The 22,040-nt window shown below is 39.5% G+C and overlaps 1 protein-coding gene and 2 long non-coding RNA genes across 3 annotated transcripts in view; 1 reads left to right on the top strand and 2 right to left on the bottom strand.

Annotated features, from left to right (window-relative positions):
* The window catches only part of gfra4a (GDNF family receptor alpha 4a), a 163,858-nt gene that overhangs the window by 41,799 nt on the left and 100,019 nt on the right, over positions 1 to 22,040 (bottom strand). Inside the window, exon 2 of the mRNA XM_034112251.1 lies at positions 47 to 328. Coding sequence (XP_033968142.1) covers positions 47 to 328 — 282 coding nt within the window. The remainder of the gene's footprint in view (positions 1 to 46; positions 329 to 22,040) is intronic.
* LOC139436088 (uncharacterized) lies at positions 268 to 6,762 on the top strand. The gene is made up of 3 exons (XR_011645301.1): positions 268 to 352; positions 4,466 to 4,578; positions 5,822 to 6,762. It is a non-coding gene; the product is annotated as an uncharacterized lncRNA (long non-coding RNA).
* On the bottom strand, positions 16,466 to 17,999 carry LOC139436045 (uncharacterized). The gene is made up of 3 exons (XR_011645249.1): positions 17,887 to 17,999; positions 17,097 to 17,165; positions 16,466 to 16,563 (listed from the first exon to the last, which is right to left on the bottom strand). It is a non-coding gene; the product is annotated as an uncharacterized lncRNA (long non-coding RNA).

The raw sequence follows: 22,040 nt of genomic DNA, 5'->3' as shown, positions 1-22,040 counted from the left end.
TCCCCTTTGGAACGGCACCATCTGATTGTGTGTGTTATGGTCTCACCGTGCAGCACAGACTGATGCAGACTCCAGTAGATACTCAGGCAGTTCTTCTCCTTCTTCATCCCTCGTTTACACTGGCAGCCGTGCAGAGGCGTGGACAGCAGCGCCGTCATGGCCGTCTCACACTGGTTCCTGGCCCCGGGGCCCAGCTTCACGCTGCCGTCCCCCGCCACACACTGCCTGAGGGTGCGCAGTCGCGGGCTGCAGGTGTCGTCGCTGGAGCAGGTGTCTCCGGCCCGCAGGCAGTCCTCCCCCTCTGCAGAGAAAGCCATCCCAGGGACTCCTGCAGGAAGAGAAAGGAGCACGGGTTAGTGTCATGTTTTGTATTCCATGATGAGTCTGAGCGGGAGACTGTGATTTCTGATTCGGCACGCGTAACATAACATTTCAGAGGCTGCTTTGGATACATAAATAATACCATTTGTTAAGAATTAGTCCATCAGACTGAAGCCCAAAATAAATCTACTAACAAAAAAAAGCAATTATTCAGACAGCAAGTCAAAGAAAAGCCCAATAACAATGACACAAAGGAAACTAATGAAAACATAAAATATGCCTTTTTTCACATTTCTTTCCTATGATCAATTTGTGGAATACACCAACTGGTAATAAATCATTTCAAGACATGTAATCTCTCTGAAAACCGAATAATCTTTTTTGTAATGTTTTGTATCTGCTGGTTCCATAGCCTCACTGAAAGACAGCCTGAACAGCTTGTTAAAACCTGCTCTAAGATCATCGGCGTGAAACAGAGAGACTTAAACTCCTTTTGTAACCAACAGATTCTGCGGAAAGCAGAGAGCATTCTGGCCTCTCCACGTCACGTTCTTGCAGATGAATTTCATCTGTTGCCATCAGGGCGAAGATAATATGCTCTACCTGCTCTTAAGACTAATCGCTTTGCAAAATCATTCATCCCTTCTGCACTCAAACTTTTCAATTTTTGAAAGGCTTTTAACTTGATTATTTATTTATTTATTATTGTGATGCTATGAACTATTTATCATGTCAATTGGAATGATCCACATCTGTGCTCCCGGGTGTATCTGTGTGTTTTCTTCCTGTATGTTCCTGCCTGCGTACATGACATAAGCTGCTGCTCATAACCAATTGCCCCTTGCAGGATTAATAAAGTTGTTGATTGATTGATAATAAACCATCACAAAAACATTGTTGTTTGAAGGGAACCCCCTGATGAAGGACTAATGGCTTTTAAATGTAGGAGACATCTTAATGCACACATTCCTTGAGACTTCAAGATGCAAAAAACTTGAAGAAAAAAGGTAGAAATTAGAGGGATTATGAAGTGCAAGACACAAATAGTGACGTGAGAACAGAGCCGAAAATAAATCCATTTGCACGAATGAACGAGAGAATGTGATTTTTGTTTCTGTTATTAGTCCTACTTAATGTTGCAAATCTTGCTCCAATAACCAATTAAGTGCCCCCCAAAGAAGAGTGATGCAGTGCTTCGGGCATGGATGGTAACGTAATATAACAACAACATATCTCTTTCAATTAATTTTTTTTTATTACAATGCATATTTTTCACCATGTTCCCTCCTGTCACAGTTCAAGTGTTGTCCTACTGAGGAAGTATAGTGGTGTTATGTCTACATGTGTTCAATTGTAATTTACTCAATCAGTTTTTTACTAAACTGCTTCTTCTCCAACTTTATGAAAGTGTTTTACAGTTTATCGTTGTATTTAAACAACAAAGTATTGCTCTTCAAGAATGTTTCATAAAGCTGTAGGACTTGTGAGAGACAGTATCAGTCCATATTGCATTGTGAACTGAAACTGATGTGTATAATTGGCGGATTGTTCTTTCAGCAAATCAAATTGGTGAATTAATGTGATATTTTATGACCCAGTGAATCATTGCCGAAATGTAAATTGTATTGAATTAAATAATTGGATTACAAATTCACATCCCTTGTCAGAAGCGGTCAACGACCCGTCTCACTACTGTAATACAATATTTTTAAATTACATTCATAAACCCGAGGGGGGCTGCTATCTTATTCATGAATGCATACAGTTGTCACATAGAATTCATCGGACACCACTGACTGGATTGTGATGAAGCGCTGGGGGGGCGGTGCATCTCACCAATACATCCTGACACGTTAAAAATTACACTGAGGTGTTTCATCTCCAGTCAAAATACAATGTCAGATTTTTTACAGATTGGCCCAGAGAGGCGCTCCATCATTTGCAGGAGAACAACTTGTTTTCCGTTGTCTTGTTAATGTGGCACTAACAACACGCAGGCTTTATTCCCCTGAGGACAGTTACTACTTGTTTATTCCCAGCTGCATAACAGATCGTGGCACTCTTAAAAATGATGTAGTGTTGCTCAATATGTGCTCAATCCATCTGTGAGTCTGGTTAGGAATAAATAACACACACATAAAGTTTACTGTTATAGAAGTAAACAACAGGTACAACATCTGAGAGATGACTGAGTCCAAAAATGCATTGTTTTTAAACTACAAATTGGCAGAACTAAGAGTCTAAAGCCATGTTATCATCTCTGTGAGGCTGTACTAAGACATACCATTGATTTGAGCTAATGCTAACATCAGTATGCTAACATCAGTATGCTAACATCAGTATGCTAACATCAGTATGCTAACGATGCTCAAAATAGGATAGGATAGGATAATACTTTAATTTCATCAAGTCTGAAAATGTTCTTGCATCACAGCCTCTCCATTTGCAACATGGACAAGGACACAACTCAAAGCCAAGATACAAGGAAACAGACATTTAAGAATGTTTACCTTTGTTCAAAATGGCTACTAACATTTGCTAATTTGCACAAAACACAGTACAGCTGAGGCTGGAATATGATATATTTTACAGGTACTGGATATATAAACATTTCAGCCTGATGATGATGATGCTTGATTGAATTGTATCCTGAGGTGAACAATAAGTAATGTATGCATAACATGTCATGGCAATCCATTGTTGTGACATTCACTCAAAACCACAAATGTCAACCTGTTGGTGCTAGAGGAAAGGTCAGGGGATCACAAACGTCATCCCGTTTCATCGTCTAGGCGCCTATAATAAATCTACCAAATCTCACAGCAATCCATGGCAATTTAATTGATTGACCGACATCCACTCCAAAAGTGATAGTGTGCTAACTTAATGCCGGAGAAGCCAAACTTAGTTTTCTGCACCGATGAAATCCCAAAGTTTCCAAACACCAAAAATGTCAGGCTAGGTGTTAGTGAATGTGCAAAAGTGAAGAGCAAGAATATTGAGGGAAGGACGCTACCGTGAAAATATGGAGTCTGACCGGTTTGAATATTTCCCAGTGTCAGCAAATAGCTTGGAACAACCTGACACAGTAGATACCTCAACTGTAATCTTAAAAAGTGAACAGGGTATGTTAAGGGTTAACATCCAATATAATAGTTTAGCTTGATTGGTATTTTGGAAAGCATATGAAACAATCCAACGTGAAAGCTATTTGTTTTGAACAAGTGAGCAGAATGGGTTATTCGCTGCTTGACAGATTCCCAGAATTCATGTCAAAAAGCATTTTGTGTCACGGACTACTTGGAGAGATGTTCTGTGCAGCAGGTCGGTTCAGTAATTGAATCGTAATCAAATTTGATTCACTCACGGCTAAATCAAGCGATAAGTAACGAAAGCGGTTTCTCAATAAAAGGCAGGAGCTTGCTCATTTTCCACCGGCAGACACAACTGTCAGATTTCAACATCTTTGTTTGGCTCAAACTGCTCAGAGAAACTCCCCGTGGGCTACGAGACTCTAGAGATGATCAGATAAAACTGAAGAGGATCTGAATGAAGTCTGCATCCTCAGCTAAAGCCTGCTGTGTTTGTGTAAAAAGGGGTTAACTGCAAAAACGGCCAGCAGGAGGCTTCTCAACCTTTCCCAGGAGACAGCTAATCTGAGGCAAACTGTCAATAAAGATCTAGACAGACAGCGAGGCAGGAAGCGTGTTGTTGTGGGTTCGGAGTGTTAGTGAATGCTATTGAGAGAAATAATCTGCCACTCAAGTGAAGACCTCATCTCTGCAGAGGGCTTGACAGGCAGCACAAAGTGTGCCCAAAGAAATATTGTCTCAACAAGTCATTCACTCTTCTGCAGTGGCTTCAAATGTGATGAAGTCTATGTAAAGCAAAAGGAGAGACAGAAAAACTGCAGGGTGAGATAATGTCACTCGTTTCCGATGCTAATCAGCTCCACTTCTCGTACCATGTGATGGTTCCTTGAAATAAACGGAGGATTCAGCATGTCAAGATTCTCAACTCACTGTGAGAAAACTCATTTGCATTGGAAATACATTATAATATCCGAGGTAGTTGGCATCATTACTTTCAGGAGAAACAATCTTTAAACATCTTTTGTTTCTGTCTTTCTGCTTCTCTTATGCAGGAGCAGGTTTGAGCACATGTGTGTGGGTGTTCTGCTGGGAGAGGTGGAGCACACAGAAACCTAAAAGCCCCGTTTTGGCCCCTCTGCTTCAAGGCACGAATACAAAGCCCATGGTGAGCAGCAACACGGCAAATGTTATTACATACTAATCCACTGTGGAGAGAGGTTAGATATTTGTCTGAGAAATTAAGCAGCCCTCCAGATTGCGGGAGATAAATGTTTGCCTGGAAACTCACCGGCAGTTCAAAGAGACAGTCGACTCTAAACCAATTAGGCCAAATCAGCTGCCTTGTCATTCAAATTCGTTCCATATATGCGCCTTCCTCCTTATCCCACTCAGGTAAATAATCCGTTTGAGCTCTCTTTTTGTTTCAGTCTCTCTCTGATTTAATCCTTTACCTATCTCTCTATTATCTTCCTCCTTTTCTCTTTTGATCTTTCACTCCAGCGCAAACACACCTTCAGGAAGTATTTTCAAGGAAATAGGTCACCCCCCCAAAATAAGCTAAAACTACTTTTCCGTCCTGTGATCCAAGTGCTTAATTCTTGCAGCTGAACACAAAAACAACAAAGATACATTTGCAAACCGATGGGGTTGGATTGTCACAGTGAGCATTAACTGAAAAATTATATTATAATAATATTTTGTAATATTTTTGTAATAATACATTGAATAAACCCTATACCAACCTTATGCAGTACTGTGATGGTAATCTATTAATTATTTAAAAGGGGCCCTAATATATTTATTTCCAGCTTTGTACTTTTATTTTGTGCCTCTACCGTGACATGTTTACAGCTCTTCACTTTTCTCATACTGCCTGCCTCTTTTCACCCTCTGTCTGAAACCAGAGCCCAGTCTGCTCTGATTGGTTAGCTGGCCGGCTCTGTTGTGATTGGTCAACCGCATAGAGATGTCCCGCCTATCACGTACAATGTGTTGGAGCGCTAGCCAATAGAAAAACCTATATACAACTCATTATGATACACTACAGAAAAGGGAAAACCCCACAAGGCACAATAGGGCTATTACTTTAATTGGCTCCACATTGGCAAAATACAACATTAAAACAATACGACATTTATTTTGGTAATAATATCTGAATTATTAAAAACTTATATTAACTAATATTGTGGAAAAATACCTTTTGCATAATGAGTACTTTTACTTTTGATACTTGAAATACATTTACTTGATAATACATTTGTACTTAAGTAAGAATTTCAATTCAGAACTTTTACCTGTAATGGAGTATTTTAAGACCATAATGTATGTAAGTAAATCAGAGTACTTCTTCCACCGCAGAAAAAACACAAATAACCTTCCTATCCTCCTCTGTCTGTCTCCACACAAAGGGAACAGGTGTAGGACGGGGGGAGAACTCATCAGGTGTCTCCTCACGTCTCTCTGCCTCCAAACTAAACCCCAGGCTGCTCCACAGCCAGCAGGCATCCGTCACTGCCATCCGTCCGGAGCCATCATCCAACGAGAGAAAGCTTTCTTTAAATCTATAAGAGCTGCTCCACATGAAGGAAGCTCAATACGATCTGATTCTCGATAACTGATGTGTGAAGAGTTCATAAAATGAATGATGATGGTTGGACTGGGAGGAGGACAGAGACATTGATGATATGTTTTATAAGACATGATGGATTATGTGTTTGCAGCTTGACTCAGCCTTTTTTGTGGGTATATATTCCAGAAACAACAATTACATTTGTGCTGCTCCTTCGTCTTCGTCTTTATCGCCGTGTTGATTTTAAATACATTGTTGGATTATGAATTGTTCTAACTTTCTGTTAATTACCTGTAAATGTATATTTATACAGATGTTCACCACTGTCTGGGGAGGGGAGATACATGTTCTCTTACATAATTTGAACATTGGGAGTATTTTTCCAAGAGCAACAACGTTTTCTTTCAAGGTACACATGCACATGCCATAAATCAAGCTGACACTGACAGATATGGGTTTATTTGAACTAAATCAAGTATTTATAAGTAAAAAGGAGGAATATTTGCCTCTTCTTTCTCAAATAAGAACAACCACGGCTACTTGAATATCTGATTACATTTCGAGAGAAAACTAAATAGGGTTAGGGTATGTAGGCAATCACACAAGTATTCAAATGTCCTAAATGTATCCAATATCAAGTTTGATGTGTGTTAACATGACCATATATTACATTAATCATGATTGAGTAGCTTCAAGCAGATTTCGTAGTGTGGCAAAAACATGTAACATCATCTTTGGGGATGAAATGTCATTCAATATGTGTTGTATATATGTTCAGTAACAAAGATTTCACTGATTGATTAATCGTGACATTTATATGGTAATAACCTTATTTATTTATTTTTCAGTGGAACAAACTACTTCACAAAGACTTCAAATAGACTATCCCCCATGGCAATGCAACATTCAGCAAAACACTTTCAGTCATCTCTCCAAGTTGATGCTTAGACTTTTAGCTCCAGCTCTGAGTTAACAACGCAGACAGAACACGAGATCTGAGCTCATATTTAATGAATGAAATTGGTTTGAGCTGAGGCACTTTTCTGTTTGTGATTTGTTGACTAGATCTTAGTTTAAAACGGTGTTCCCTCCATCGGTTCCCTGCATGGCTGAGGTACTTGCTATAGACTTATGATGTATCCTATTAGAGATAACAGGCTTTTGGATTGTTTGTTAAATGCTTGACGCCAAGGGAACATGCTTTTGTTAGTGTACACTGCAAGTCCTTATTAGCTAACTGTGGCTCTCCAAACGCTTTTTAGGAAAGATGACTCACAGTCTCCGCCGGGGTTTTTGTCCTCTTTGTTTTTAGCAGCCACTAATAGACCCTCTTTCCTCTCCAGCAGTGTCGCAACATAAGCTATATTCCCCCATATTAAGGTTGTGCATTGATGACATTTGATGGCCGACCCGGAGGTAAGCATTGCAATGGGCTCCCTGGACAAAATCATTGTGATTTTCCCAATGGGTTTCGCTGCATGGCAAACACACATTCATGATACTTCACACGTTTTGTTCTGCAGGATAATCTCCACATATGAATGCCACTTTTTTAAGCGTAAATTCAATCGGCAGAAGTAAAGGCGCATCACCACTGCTAATCTAAAGGAGATAACGTTTTGTTGTCTCTTTTAGTCGATTGTTAGCCACCTCCAATTTTCTGAAGCTTCAGACATTCACCATGGTGTCTTTTATGTCAGAGTTTAAACCACAGAATTTATATTCAGGCTTCTAACCAAAAAGTTAGAGTTTGAGTTTGAGACGAGGGAACCGGACTTGGTAAAATGATTTTATAAAAAGTCATTTCTGGGTTTTAGGACTCGTTTGTGCACCACTCTAGGATGCAAACATACAGTACACATCAACAAAGAACACTTATCTAAATCCAAAGTCATCCAACCGGGAAAAATTATTTGAGACACTTTACAAGGAATTTAGTTTGCAGCAAGACTTCGACCTTAAAATGTGCCCTGATCGGGTCCTTTTGTGTTTATCATCGATTCAGCAACACATGATGAAATTTAGAAGAGAACAAAGAGACCACTCGGCCGCGATGCAGAATACTAATTTCCATCCCAGATTCCTCAGTGACTAATTCACCCTGAAGAAAGTCAATATCTTTCTGCAGCTGTTCCAGAAAAAACTGCTCTTGTCGTATAATTAAAAATAAGTGTGAACATGAACATCACCAGACCTTAAAGCGTGATGAAAACTATATTTACAATTAGTTTTAACCTCTTTCTCACTAAGATATATAATTGTATTCTTTTGAAGTACTTTCTGCAGGCACATTTATGTTTTTGAAGATAATCATAAATTGATTGTAGATGGAGCTCCTTAGTGGAGTGAATGATACTGTAAGATAAGGGATGAAATGATTATTGAACTGAATTTAGATTACCATATCATATCAGTATTTGAATAGAAATAAAAGAGAGGCTCAAGACTTCAATCAGCAGCTGGAAAAGAAATCTAAATTGGATATTATGATAATGAAGACTAAGGCAACACGTGACATTATAATACAATTCAACACGAGTAGAAGACTAGTTGCCATTTGCTGGAAATTCCACATCTTCATTGAAGGTAGAAATAACCAATATGTTCTATAGACTATTATCTTTTATCTCTAGTTAAATAAATGTATATGAGCACTTCTTCAACCACTTTCCTTTCTCCGTATGCATCTATGAGAACTCTAACGATGCCCCAAAACAACCCCATTAAAACAACTATTAAAGCACAAACCACATATCCTGCATCATTGCCTTCCAGAGGGCATTTTGGGAAGAGGAAACTATCCCCAGAACAACCGGAGTAATGTTAACTGTGGAAACTGTTCCTAGACGTGTTGAGGGAGGAGGACAAGCAGACGAAGAGAGGAATACAAATGTGTATTTCTTCTGAGCCACTGGTGGTTTTAGCACTGAGAACGCGGTTTCTAGTACTTTGAGATTCTTAAAGCAAAAACTACGTACAGATAATATGTTATTATGTAGCTCTGAGGTTAGCAGAAAGACATTTGGTGTTGTTTGCAACAGCCACACCAACAATGTTAGTTATGAATAATTCTGTATATTTATTCTGTATATTTGGGAGACACTCTATACATATATATCTCTTACTGTCAATATGTATATATTTAACTGTTTTGTTCTTCATGTTCTACTGTTGATATATTGTTACTCTTGTGTCATTGTTTCTTCTTTATTTTAACACGTTTTTATTTAATGTGCAATGCCTTGTTTACATGCTGCTGTGACGAAAACATTTCAGAAATCGGGATCAATTACAATGTAATCTAATCTTATCTAATACCACCAAAGTAGAAAGCCAACAAATTCAAATATGTCCAGTGACAATGTCAGGTAAGCCGAATGAATTCATCAAAAAGTGGCTGATGAGTTAGCAGCAACGAGATGCCTGGCTGTGATGACAGAGCTCCAAGGTTATGGAGGCTTGAATCTCTCAACGGTCTGCAGTCTTCACCAGTGAGTTCAGAGAAATCCATCTCCAGTGGGCCACACGGGCCAAGGTTACCAGCAGGACCCCCGTCTCCAGAGTGGCGGCAGAGAGAGGATTCACCACGTTATTTTATTGCTTTGTGGAGGGCCTCTCCAAACTGAAAATGATCATAACAAGAGGTGATAGGTTTGAGTGTGGAGGACTCAGTCTGGTCCAACAAAGAATCCACCTTCAAGCAGACTGAGGTCATTGTAGGAAATAATTCACCTTCCTTTTGCCACAGTCATTCAAAGTATGCGGATGTATGGCTGCACAGTGTGGGAGCGTTCCCTCTGTGGAGCTGGACTCAGGCTACTAAGGTGAAGCCCTTTTCTAAAGAGCTCTGATGGCAAAGTACACCCCTCATCCCCATGACAACCCCAACTTATATCAGGAAGGTAGTGTAGGCTCTTAAACTGTAAACAGAACAATTTCAAGAACTGTTCTGTTCCCAATTCTTTAGGCATTTAGATGTGCGTTTTAATTTGGTTACAGTACACACACACACACACACACACACACACACACACACACACACACACACACACACACACACACACACACACACACACACACACACACACACACACACACACACACACACACACACACACAAACACACACGGCAAGGTGACAGCAGCAGCAATGTTGGTACAAAGATGAAACGCTCTGAGTCTGCACATATCGCTTGGTTCTATGCGGATGGAGGGTTCGATGCGTTTCTGTGTGATGTTTCATGTGATGTATTTTCTTCTCGTCACCAAAATGTGTTTCCATAAAAACAAACAGTAATTATAGTCGAGAGTTACAGCAGTGTTTTTGAGTTAAATGTTAATGTGAGTATTCCCACAATGACAGAGATGTCATTCTGATACATCAGGCAGGTAAGAGGATCTTAATTAGCACTAAACAAAAATCACAGGTTGGACCTAAAGGAATGTCACTTGTTTTGCAGGCATTTGGGCAGAAATCAAAGCATTTGACACATTTTTAAATCAGAGGAAATGTCAGGGGATGAACACAATAATCAGGATGTATCCTCTGAGCACCATGGATACAAATACATGAGCCTGAATGCTTTACATGTATGCTACTAAATGTATTTATTTCAGCAGCAACATCACATGATTACCACACACATGTTACATTTTAATTCAGAAATATGTGTGTTGGCTTAAAAGTGTTTGTAGTATCAGGGTTTATCACCTGGTGTGTGTTTTTGTTGTAACAGTAGTACAAATCGTAAAGTTACTTATTTTTTAGTTTACACACTTGAATCCGAATACACCATCTGAAATTGCCATACAAAGCCGTCCTGCTACGGGAGGAGTGAGAACATAAATGTACAGAATGATATAACTGAGTACTGAGGAATTAATCAAGGCTCATTCCCATAATTGAAGCAGCCCTTAAAAATGTCTTCTATCCTGAAGCACGAGCCCATTAGAGGGCATATCTGACAGCATGCTGAACATCGTCCACCCTGCCAGCTGCACACGCTGCTCCGTGCCAGGCAGCCGGAGCGGGGCGTCCTGCGAGATGACAATGATCCTGACCACAGAACGACTGGTTGTCAACAAGACATCCCATTATCCCCTGCTCTCAGTATGTTATTCCTGTCTTAATGTGAAGCCAAGGCGCACAAAGCAGAACAGATGTTTACATGACGTATTTTGTCAATGTTGAGATGGTACAAAAGAGGGGGTTCGAACCGTTGCAGACCACAGTGTTGGTGGAGAAATCAACTTGAAATATCATCAGCTTGTGAGCACAAGTGCTGTTGGGAGGAGAGGGACTATGAAAACCATGTTTCCTGAATTTGATATGGTTGCTGTTGTGCCTGTAAATCCAGGGAGCCCAATGTCAGTCTCTGTAATTGTCACCAATTTTCTCAGTTAGAGAAACAAGGCCATTAGTATCAGCAATTGTCTGGGCGCTGTCTTTCTGACCTTTAAAATCCTTACCTGTGTTTCAGAAGAAAACGGTTTGACACTTGTCTTTATTGTTGATTGCTTGTAATGTTTCGGCTGTAGGAACAGAATCTTATTCCCACGGCTAGCCGGGGGATAAGTGGCGGCTTCAATTGAAAAATATAAAAAATGCAACAGGGACGCCATTTAACAGTGAGCTGACATTTATGATCACTGGTTTGAGACAATACTGTTCAGGAATAATTATTAATTCGAGTGCTTTTTCTGTAAAATATTTTTAAAAGAATTCAACAACCAGCAGACAGTCAATGGAACCGTTCATTTCCAGTTTCATGCTTCAGCTTTCATTGTGGTATTTCTCTAGGGGTGTCAAACTCAAATACACAGTGGGCCAAAATAAAAAAATGGGTTCTAGTCGAGGGCCGGACTGGTTCAATGTTTATTGCAAAACGTATTGAAATGAACTTATTGCACATATTAAACCAGGAACTAACAAAGCTTCAATTATTGCCTATAAAAACAACATTAAACAATAAATAATCAGTTGCATTAATTTCTTATGGCTCTATCCGCAGCTTTTCCTCAGTCATTTCTTATGATTACATTTCTCCACAGGCCAACAACAGCTTCAACAAAACAATTTCCCTCAAAGAAAAAACCAAACATGCCCTGTTGTCGCAAGAAACAAAGTGCAGAAGGAAACATTGAAACTCATTGTGCTGCTCTGAGATGCTAGTTCAAGCCAGATCTCATCTCGGGTGCAAGTTCATCAATGTTTGGGGTCAGGCTCTGAGCAGAGGAGACCCTCAGGATGGAGTGAAGGTGTGTGTGCTCGGCCGAGATTAAATCCACCAAAGGGCCTGATGTGGTCCCCTGGGCCTTGAGTTTGACACATGTGCTCTCTAGGGCATGCTGGGAGATAAAGTCACACCAGTGGGTCATGATGTCCCCTCCCAGTGGGTCATGCGTGGTGCGTAGTTATAAAGAAACGTTCACACATCAAACTACACCCTACCCTAGTACGCATGTAAGATTGTGGTTTGTTTGAACCGAATGAAATAGACATGATCTGCACATTTGTTGACAAGAATCTTAAAATATTGAGGGTAGCACGAAGCCGTACTTCCTGTGGCATGAGATGGTTGAATAAAAAAAAATCTATGGAAACAAATGGCTGACAGAAGAACTATTTATAAGGGTACCTTGGTGAGCACGGTGAGACACTTTTTAGATCCACAAAATACCAAACATTTCTTTGGATTAAAGAAATCCAAGTGGCACCAAAACATGTTCAGTCTGAAACCAATTCCCCAGAGAAAAACATCCCATTGAAAAAAACAGCCTGAATGTGCATGGGCATTCATACGAGTCATAAAACACCCTTGCTGCTGTTGTTTTCCTCCCTGAGTCTCCCTCAGTATGTTCCCTATTGTAACAAATGAAAGCTTTAGCGCAAGTTCAATAAGGAAGACCTAACACGAGTCACTTACACGTCACTCTATGGCTCCCTTCCCCCCTTCCTCCTTCAGACCGGTCCCACCTACTCATCACCACCACCAGTGTCTAGACCCCGGGGATTTCATCGGAGCGGTGCTTTCCCTCCTGAATGATTATCCTGCAAACCGGGGCCTAATCGCCAAACACCATTCCATTCTCCTGTTGTATTATCATGGCAATCATTTCATTCATATGACGTGTAAACAATAAATATGTAATTCTTACATCACGTCTCTCCGGTTTGAACTGTCTCTACTGATATTTGGCACATTTACACTTGTGTATGTTGTTATTTTCTGGAATGCAGTTTTGGCAACTTACTGTAATAATATTTTGATTTTGTTGCATCATATTCTCCTTCGAAGACTCAGCGCCACACAGTCTGTTTGGAGAGCAGTTGGAGGCTGTTTCTAAAATGTGGGCTCCTTATTTCTCTATGTCTAAATACAAATAGTAAAATAGCTACACATCCCTCTGTCGCCTGCATCATCTACTATTTCTCTCCATTAAAAGAACACAATGAGGTCCGGATAAACAGGCAACGTTTTTCCCGCTTGCAATACACACTGCATTGAGCGACCACTGTTCTACATGTGTTTGTGAAGTGTGGTCAAAATATTATGAGAGTTGCTCTAATTCCTGTTAGCCTGGGTTCAGACCTGTACATGCCGGCCCACATCTCACATTTGTTCAGCGATTCATCTTCCTCCCACACTGCCTGCACAGCTCGCTGCGAGGGGAAAGGTGCAGACATTTATTTGCATGACTGTTCCACGTCTGTTTCACCATCGAATGGCTCTATCCATAATCATCTAATCAAGGTATTTGAAAATCCCAGCGAAAGATTGCTATCCGGCTATATTCACATCATGTTACTCTAAAATGGTGGCAAGTATGAATGAAATCATCGTTTGTGTGTCCTGTGAGAGGAAGGGAGAAATAACAGTGCAGCTGTGTAGGCCTAGTCATGTCCGTATAGATTAGTGTTGCCTGAGAATTACATTGTCTATCCTGAAATGTGTGTGTCTTCCTGTCAGCGTTGTGTTCGTACAGTATGTGTCTGTAGCTCTGCTCAGTTGGGATTAACACAAACAATAAGATTATTTCTGGATTTAGTAAAAAATGCGTGTCCACAAATGTTTGCAACTGCAAGGACTGTAAATATACGAACACAACGATGACAGGAAGACAACACCCCTCCCAACACAAACACTTTGAAGAGTGAGTGAGGAAGAGGTAACTTTACCCAATGTGTCTTTATTCATCATAGCCTTATAACTATTATCTTGTAAGGTCACCAGGTAGGCTGAAAAAGCTAAGATAGACAGCACAGGCCAATATCATAAAAATGAGGTTGTTTGGGTCGATGTCTTCCTTCAAGTCTCTTACAAAAGAACTGTAGAAATATAGCCTTCTCGCTATATTCCAAACAATGGTGGCAATGAAAATGACTGAAATTGCCAGAGCGGTGAAAGATGGAAATCAATAGAAAAATTCTTCTTCTTTTTTTACATTTCATTTAGCTGACGCTTTTATCCAAAGCGACTTACTATGAAGGTAGATATGGTGCAAAATGCGAGAGCGTGAAAACCTGATGTGAGCACTTGCAGAAAAAAAATCTGTGCTTGTGTGCATACATTTACACTTGTATAAAATATCCACGTAACTGTGAACCAAATGTACACTTGTATAAAATATCCACGTAACTGTGAATCAAATTTACACTTGTAAAAAATATCTACGTAACTGTGAACCAAATTTGAAGTCACAGAAGAAAAAAAAATGTTTTGTAGCTTGTAGGAACAAAATGAACTTAGAGATGAAATGTTCACTTGCAGAAAAATACACATTTTTAAAATATATTTTCCATTACAACTGCAACTTTATTTATTACAACCTCTCAAATCAGTCATTACAACTTGACGAATCTGCTCTGTGGCAGTATAAATCGACGAATCTGCGGTCTTGACTTTTGCTACACTTCTTGCGATAAATGTGTCGCAAAAGTAATTTTCACCTGTAGATGTGGGGGAGGGAGGGGGGTTGGAGCGAAGGGGCGGAGCTATCAGAAGGACGAGGCTCGGGTGACTGGAGACTGCGGGGCTAACGGTTCGTGTCGCTACCAGTCCGCTGACATGGCGCATCAATGAACGGTACATTTTGGCCCATTACTTGCCCAGTATTACTTTGAATATTATTATTGTGATTGAGGATTACATCCGCTTTGAAGACCACCGTTTTATATCGTGCAGTTTAGCGGCAAAATAACGTCAGTTAGCCAGCTAACGATAGCTTTGTTGAGTTTATTCTAGCTAAACAAGTAGTGGTTGTCGTCTATACAGCAGTAATTCATATATTATAGCCTACTGCTTTGGCACTAACGGTTGATAACCGTTTATGAAAATAAAACCAATTGAACTTCAGAATCTTAAAATCCCTTAACGTTTGTATGCAATTGTGCTAAATTCAACTCTGGAATCAAGCAAATATTAATATGTTTGCATGACATTAGTTATTTATATTTTGCCATCACTGAACTATACGTTTAATACATTTAAGTCAAGCTAAGGTACATGTGTTACATGTGTACAGCTAGTTAGTGCTCTTACCGATGCCTCCTCCAAACAGCATAATAACCAGACTGTATCATTAAAACTAAGTACCAGTTCTAGATCCTTGACTTTAGACAAACAATTCAAAAGACAACATGTATTTAAAGACCAATCTTTATTTGAAGGTGCCTCTTAACCTGAGATATTAGTTATACAGTAATAGTATTGACAATCTAAAAAAACTGAGCAACTCAACAGTCAACTTTATGTTTTTTATTGTCTCTAAAGCATTTATTATTTTCATTTTTCCCCTCTCATATTCAGTGTGGACGGATTGAGACAGCGTGGTGTCCAGAGGGCTGCAGAGACTTCAGGGAGAAACCTCCGTGTGATGGACGTCCTGTCTGTTGGTGTGGAGAGGACTGAGGGTCTTTCCTCAGCGAGGAAGACCAGGCCTGATGGAGGAGCCCATGCTGGGCAAAGCTGATACCAACTGCACAGGCCTAGTCTGTCACGTTATTTGACTAAATGTGTTTACTTATACATTTATTAGGTTTACACCTTCTGTCCATATGTGCTTTTTATTTAAAACACTTGATTAACTTTTGGTTCACATTTCAAGAAATTGTATTTGCACTCGTTTTGTCCATTATTCTTACTGAAAATGTTAGATTACACATTCACATCTGACTGAAGATTGGCCCCATTTATTTGTGACGTTGCAAACTCTGCGGTACAAGGCACAAGTGATGTGAAGCTCATAAAGTGAGGCACATAGAATTAATCAGCTGATGGAGTGTAGATGTGGAAATAGGTGCATTCGATCAGCTGACTATGTTTTTCGCCACACTTTATAAGCCTGACTATAACCACCCCTTCTCTAAGGTGCAGGCAGTGTCACAAACAAATGATGGTCCTGATAGACTACAAAAATATTCGGTGTGCAGATCTTTGTTTTCACAATAAAAGTAGTTTCTTAGTGAATGTCTTGTACTGGTCTTAAAATCTCATAACATCAGCTTTTAATGTTCCTCTTGGATGTTCTTCTTGACCCTCAGAGAAGGAGAAGATGTCGTGTCTTTCAGGCATGTCCTTTCCTAACAAAAATTACAGGAAACATAAAACATTATTGCAGAACAAGTGTGTTATTTATGAAAGAGGTGTGTTTGTGTGTTATGGGGCTGTTGATATAATTATTTTTTAATTGTAATCAGATTATGAATGAACAGTATGAAATTCATCAACATTGAAATATATGTTATTATCAAAATAATATTGAACTGTTATCAAAACATAGTGCAACTGTAGAAGCTTGCTCTGTTGTCTCACTGAAAGAATAACTTACCACGTTTTTTACAGACAATATTGAGAGATAAATAGTAGCAGTTCTCACTATGTGTTAAATATCTTTGCCTTCAATACATTAAATTAGAAAACTGACAAAGTCATATTGCTTGTTAACATCTAAATGTGACTTTGTGCATGGAAAAACTCCTCAACTTAACTGATGTGTAGGTGATCTAGTATTGTTTAATGGAATGTATATCAGTGTATTCAAGTCAATACTTCATTCATTTAAACCAATATCTTTCTTGATTCTTTGTACAGTATGAAAAAAGAGTCTTAGTACCTGTGCTGGAGTCCAGTTCTGTCTCTCACTCTCTGGTCCAGCCTGTCTGCATCACCTGGACACCTTAAGCTTAAACAAACAGATATATATGTAAAGTAACCATGTGTACAAACAATATAACCATTCTCTTCTGTTGAACATGTTGGATTGTGTAGAGTCAGGGTCCTTTTTATTTTACTGTAACTTTGGAAATTGTGTTACCAATGCTTACTGTTTATTTGATATCAATTTGTAATACAATTAATAAAAACAACAAGGTTTGGGTTTGTTATTCAGATGACTGTGACGTTAACTTGTAAGCTCAATAATGAACTCCAGCTCAACCAACCATATTGTAATATCTAAGTAATCATCTTGAAATATAACATTAATAATTGTAATATACACACATCTTATTGTGAGGTTTATTTCACATACACTACTTCGACGTTAGCTAAATAGAAAATAGCATGGATAATTTACAAAGGCTTTAAAAACACAGCAGGAGCCCAAGACAATTATAAAACTTGTCATTATTTCAGTACAGTTCAATTGGTTTTATTTTCATAAACGCTTATCAACCGTTAGTGCCAAAGCAGTAGGCTATAATATATGAATTACTGCTGTATAGACTACAGCCACTACTTGTTTAGCTAGCATACACTCAACAAAGCTAGCGTTAGCTGGCTGACTGACGTTATTTCGCCGCTAAACTGCACGATATAAAACGGTGGTCTTCAAAGCGGATTTAATCCTCAATCACAATAATAATATTCAAAGTAATACTGGGCAAGTACTGGGTGAAACTTACCGTTGATTGACGCGCCATGTCAGCGGACTGGTAGCGACACGAACAGTAGCCCCGCAGTCATCCGGTTCGACCTGACTGTGACTGTGACTGACCCAAGCCTCGTTGTTCTGATAGCTCCGCCCCTTCGCTCCAACCCCCCTCCCTCCCCCCACATCTACAGGTGAAAATTACTTTTGCGACACATTTATCGCAAGAAGTGTAGCAAAAGTCAAGACCGCAGATCCGTCGATTTATACTGCCACAGAGCAGATTCGTCAAGTTGTAATGACTGATTTGAGAGGTTGTAATAAATAAAGTTGCAGTTGTAATGGAAAATATATTTAAAAAATATGTATTTTTCTGCAAGTGAACATTTCATCTCTAAGTTCATTTTTTTTCTACAAGCTACACCATTTTTTTTTTTCTTCTGTGACTTCAAATTTAGTTCACAGTTACGTGGATATTTTTTACAAGTGTACATTTGGTTCACAGTTACGTGGTTATTTTATACAAGTGTACATTTAGTTCACAGTTACGTGGATATTTTATACAAGTGTAAATGTAAGCACACAAACTCAGATTTTTTTTCTGCAAGTGCTCACATCAGGTTTTCACGCTCTCGCATTTTGCACCATATCTACCTTCATACTTACCAATTACAGGGACATTCTTCCTGGAGTAACTAAGGGCTAAGTGCCTTACTCAAGGGCACACTAGTGGTAGTGTTCCAGGCAGGATTTGAACTCACCTCACTATCCATTAGACCACCACTACCCCCCTTGAAAAACTTCATAAGAAAGTCTTGAATAGAAACATTTTGAATACAAACTGCTCCTAGCAACCAATCACATCTTTCCATAGTCAAGGAAATACAAGAACAAATCAAATGACCTTCATCCCAACAGAATATCAGCCTAAACACGACGCTGGGCAAAGGGGAAATATAAAAGCAAGTGAGTCTGATAGTCTTCTTTTGCACAATAATAATAATAGATTTAATTTGTTAGCGCTTTTACAGGTGCTTAAAGACGCTTTACATATCTAGTGAAGATAAAATAAAATAGAGGAACAACAAATAAATATATAGTTAAAGTTAAAGTCAAATAAAAAAATAAAAAAAATGAATGAAAGAGTATGAGAAGTTGATGAAACAATAATGGCCTTCAGGTGTGAGGTGGTATTACATCATGGCCCTGATTCCCGCTATATTTTCAATGGTCAGAGACACAGTTTGAAGTCGTACCAGAAAGACCCCCCCCCTAGACTCAGGGGGCAGCGTTTTAATACCATGACCCACAACATCTGGCAGAGTGTTTAGGATCTAATGTGTTACATATGAGGACGTTGTTACACTAGAGATAGTGGCTGCAGACTTTCTATTTAACCCTACCTGACAATTAAGTGCTTTGCAGGTAATAAGTGCTGTCAGAGCAGAACTTATGGGATTCAAAAAAAGAATAACAATCACAGAAAAGTTGAGAATTTGATTATTGGGAGGTGATATGTGGTCTATTAGCAGTTGTCGCTGTGCTCTGTCCGTGGAGCTGAACCTCCAGGCTACAGAGACTCTCCCTAGAAGTGTGTCGACTGCACATAAACAGTATTTAGCATTTCATAGAAAGAGTTAATGCAATACTTTATTACCTATTACTAGGAGTGTTCCCCAATTGATCACGTTTTTTTTATATTTTTTTTTAAAATTTATTATGAACTACTTTACATTCTTATAATTTACAATTCTGTGCATATAAACATTGGTACTAGATTGCCTGTTGCTGGATCTTATGCACGATAGTATCGTTAAGCTCTGGTTTTCAGACTGGCTTTTTTGCATTAGTGTTCCATAAAACATCAGTAAATAAACCTCTTCCCCTCTCCAATCTGCCAGGTGCATTACAACGAGTCAGCATCCGTCTGCTTTGTGTGTGTGACTGCTGAAGTGTGTGTCCATGTAACCTCCTGTACCGCCTAAGCTCTCTGTGTGTTTTGTAAAGTGTGTGTGTGCCTCTACTCGAGCGAGTCCCCAGGTCGGACAAGGTGACGCGCCGAGGACATGCTGATTGCAAACCTGGGCAGCGAATGCATCACTGACCCCCAATTATAACTTTTACAACGTGCTCTCCAAATGTGTGTTTTAACCCGGAGGGCACATGTCGGCAGACAATTAGATTTCAGAGAATGAAACGCTAACCTTGAAACTGTTGAAGTCTTTGTTTCGGTGACGGCGCCATCATCACTGAGTTATGTTATCGTTTTCTTTCTCTGCTGTAGATGCCCTCACTGGCAAAGGATCTACTCCGCATTAATTACTGATTGTGAATGAATGCTAATTAACAGTGTCGTTTAAAAAGATAAAAATAGACAGAGCTTTGATGCTAGTGTTTGGCAGAGCTCTGCGGTCGTACACTCCTTGGGAGATGACCCGTGATGAGCGAGGAGGTGAGTTGATGTTTCATTATGTAAGGCGGCAGATTAGAAGACGCACCATTGGGTTTCGGCGCCCTGTTATCTGCGTTTGGTGAGCTCCATGTGAGATCAGGATGAAATGATAATGCGTATTGACAGATTTGCACCCGTCTCCTTCCATTTCTCTCCCATGCTACCTTATGCTCTGTCAAGCTTTCACAGCAATATCATTCAGCATGAGCAAATTATCATTTTGAATCTCTTGGCTACATCGGATGGAATACATTTGTGCTTTGGCTGGGTTTGATGTCGCTGTGCAAGAGTGGGTTTGAAATTGAATTTTGGCCATGTTCGACTCTATTCCTTTGCCACTGCTGGTGCTGCGTACGTCCCCTGCTCGTGTGGCCTAGTGAGCAGAGGGCAGCTCAGTGGGAATATGGTCCTTGTCACTTGGAGGGAAGCTTTCCGAGTTTAGCTCCATGGTCACGAGTTTGGAGCCAGTGGCATGTTTTAATGAGGGAGAGGGACAGCTCCCCCTGACCTGATATAAGCCAGTCGTCCTACTGGCCTCCTGCTCTGTGTGTACACTCATGGACACTGAAACCCACATTCACAAGTAATACGTCCTGCAGAGACAGATCAGGTCGGACACAAATGACTATCTAGGCTCTCTCTGTGTCAGAAAGAATTTGAAGTGCATACTGTAGACTGCCAAGGCTGAAATTCACAGAGAAGCTTCTCCATGTTCACTGACATACCGAGAGCCTCCGTCTGCACCAGCGATACACCCGCAAATCTTGACCTTAAAATGGCATTGACCGAGTGAGACATGAAAAGTCTAACGGGATTTTATGAAACAACAGAAAGAAGTGTGTGAGACTAAATCCCTGACATAAATAATGCACATTACATGAGAGTATTCATAATAGTGAAAGTACTCAGTAGGGTGCTTCTCTAGGACCTCATGATTGTCCACAGTTTTTTATATATTTACGTGATTTTTAAAGAAACAACCTTATATAAAATTGAATAAAATCGCGACGGAGCTATTTATAAACACAACTATGAATAGACAAGTATTTTTTGACAACGTCTGTCATTAAATGTATCAGGCAGTGTCTTTTGTATTGAGATTTATAGCGTTAACAGGCGTTTTGGATCCATCAAGGACAGAATGATCCCATCAAGCAATCCCATGTTTGTATAGTATAAAGAACAACCAGTTATAGGGCTGTCATGACAACTAGTTTTGAAATAATTTAGATAACAATTATGTAATAGTCCTTTTAAGAACATGTTCCCAATGATTTCTGCTAATATAATAGCATAATACACAATTACAAAGAGCTATTCATTCTTACAGAACGTTTATATTACATTTGGAAATGTGAAACATTTGAAAATAATCCAAAGATTCAGAATAATTTATGTATAATCAACATCAACAACACACAACAATATTTCCACACTAGTGAACAAAAATGTCAACATGCTATAATATCATAAGTTTGTCACGTAATTAGCGTGACAAGACTGACCGGGGGTTGATCATTACTTTGATCTTATGTTCCTACATGGTGTGAACATCGGATTTACTTTGACACCTTTACCCAAAATGTCAACTCTACAGAGCTGCGATATTACAAGAAGTCGGTCATGTCCAATTTCAAGCTAACTTGGACTTCTTATTCGCCTGCTGTGTGTGACTTTATATGAACCTTGTTTAAAAACATGTAACAAAGTCAATAGTTGTGCCAAGTTTGAGAACA

Source organism: Pseudochaenichthys georgianus, chromosome 22 (genome assembly GCF_902827115.2).
Source record: "Pseudochaenichthys georgianus chromosome 22, fPseGeo1.2, whole genome shotgun sequence".
Classification (NCBI taxonomy): Eukaryota; Metazoa; Chordata; class Actinopteri; order Perciformes; family Channichthyidae; genus Pseudochaenichthys; species Pseudochaenichthys georgianus.
This window is presented reverse-complemented; position numbering and strand designations above follow the sequence as displayed.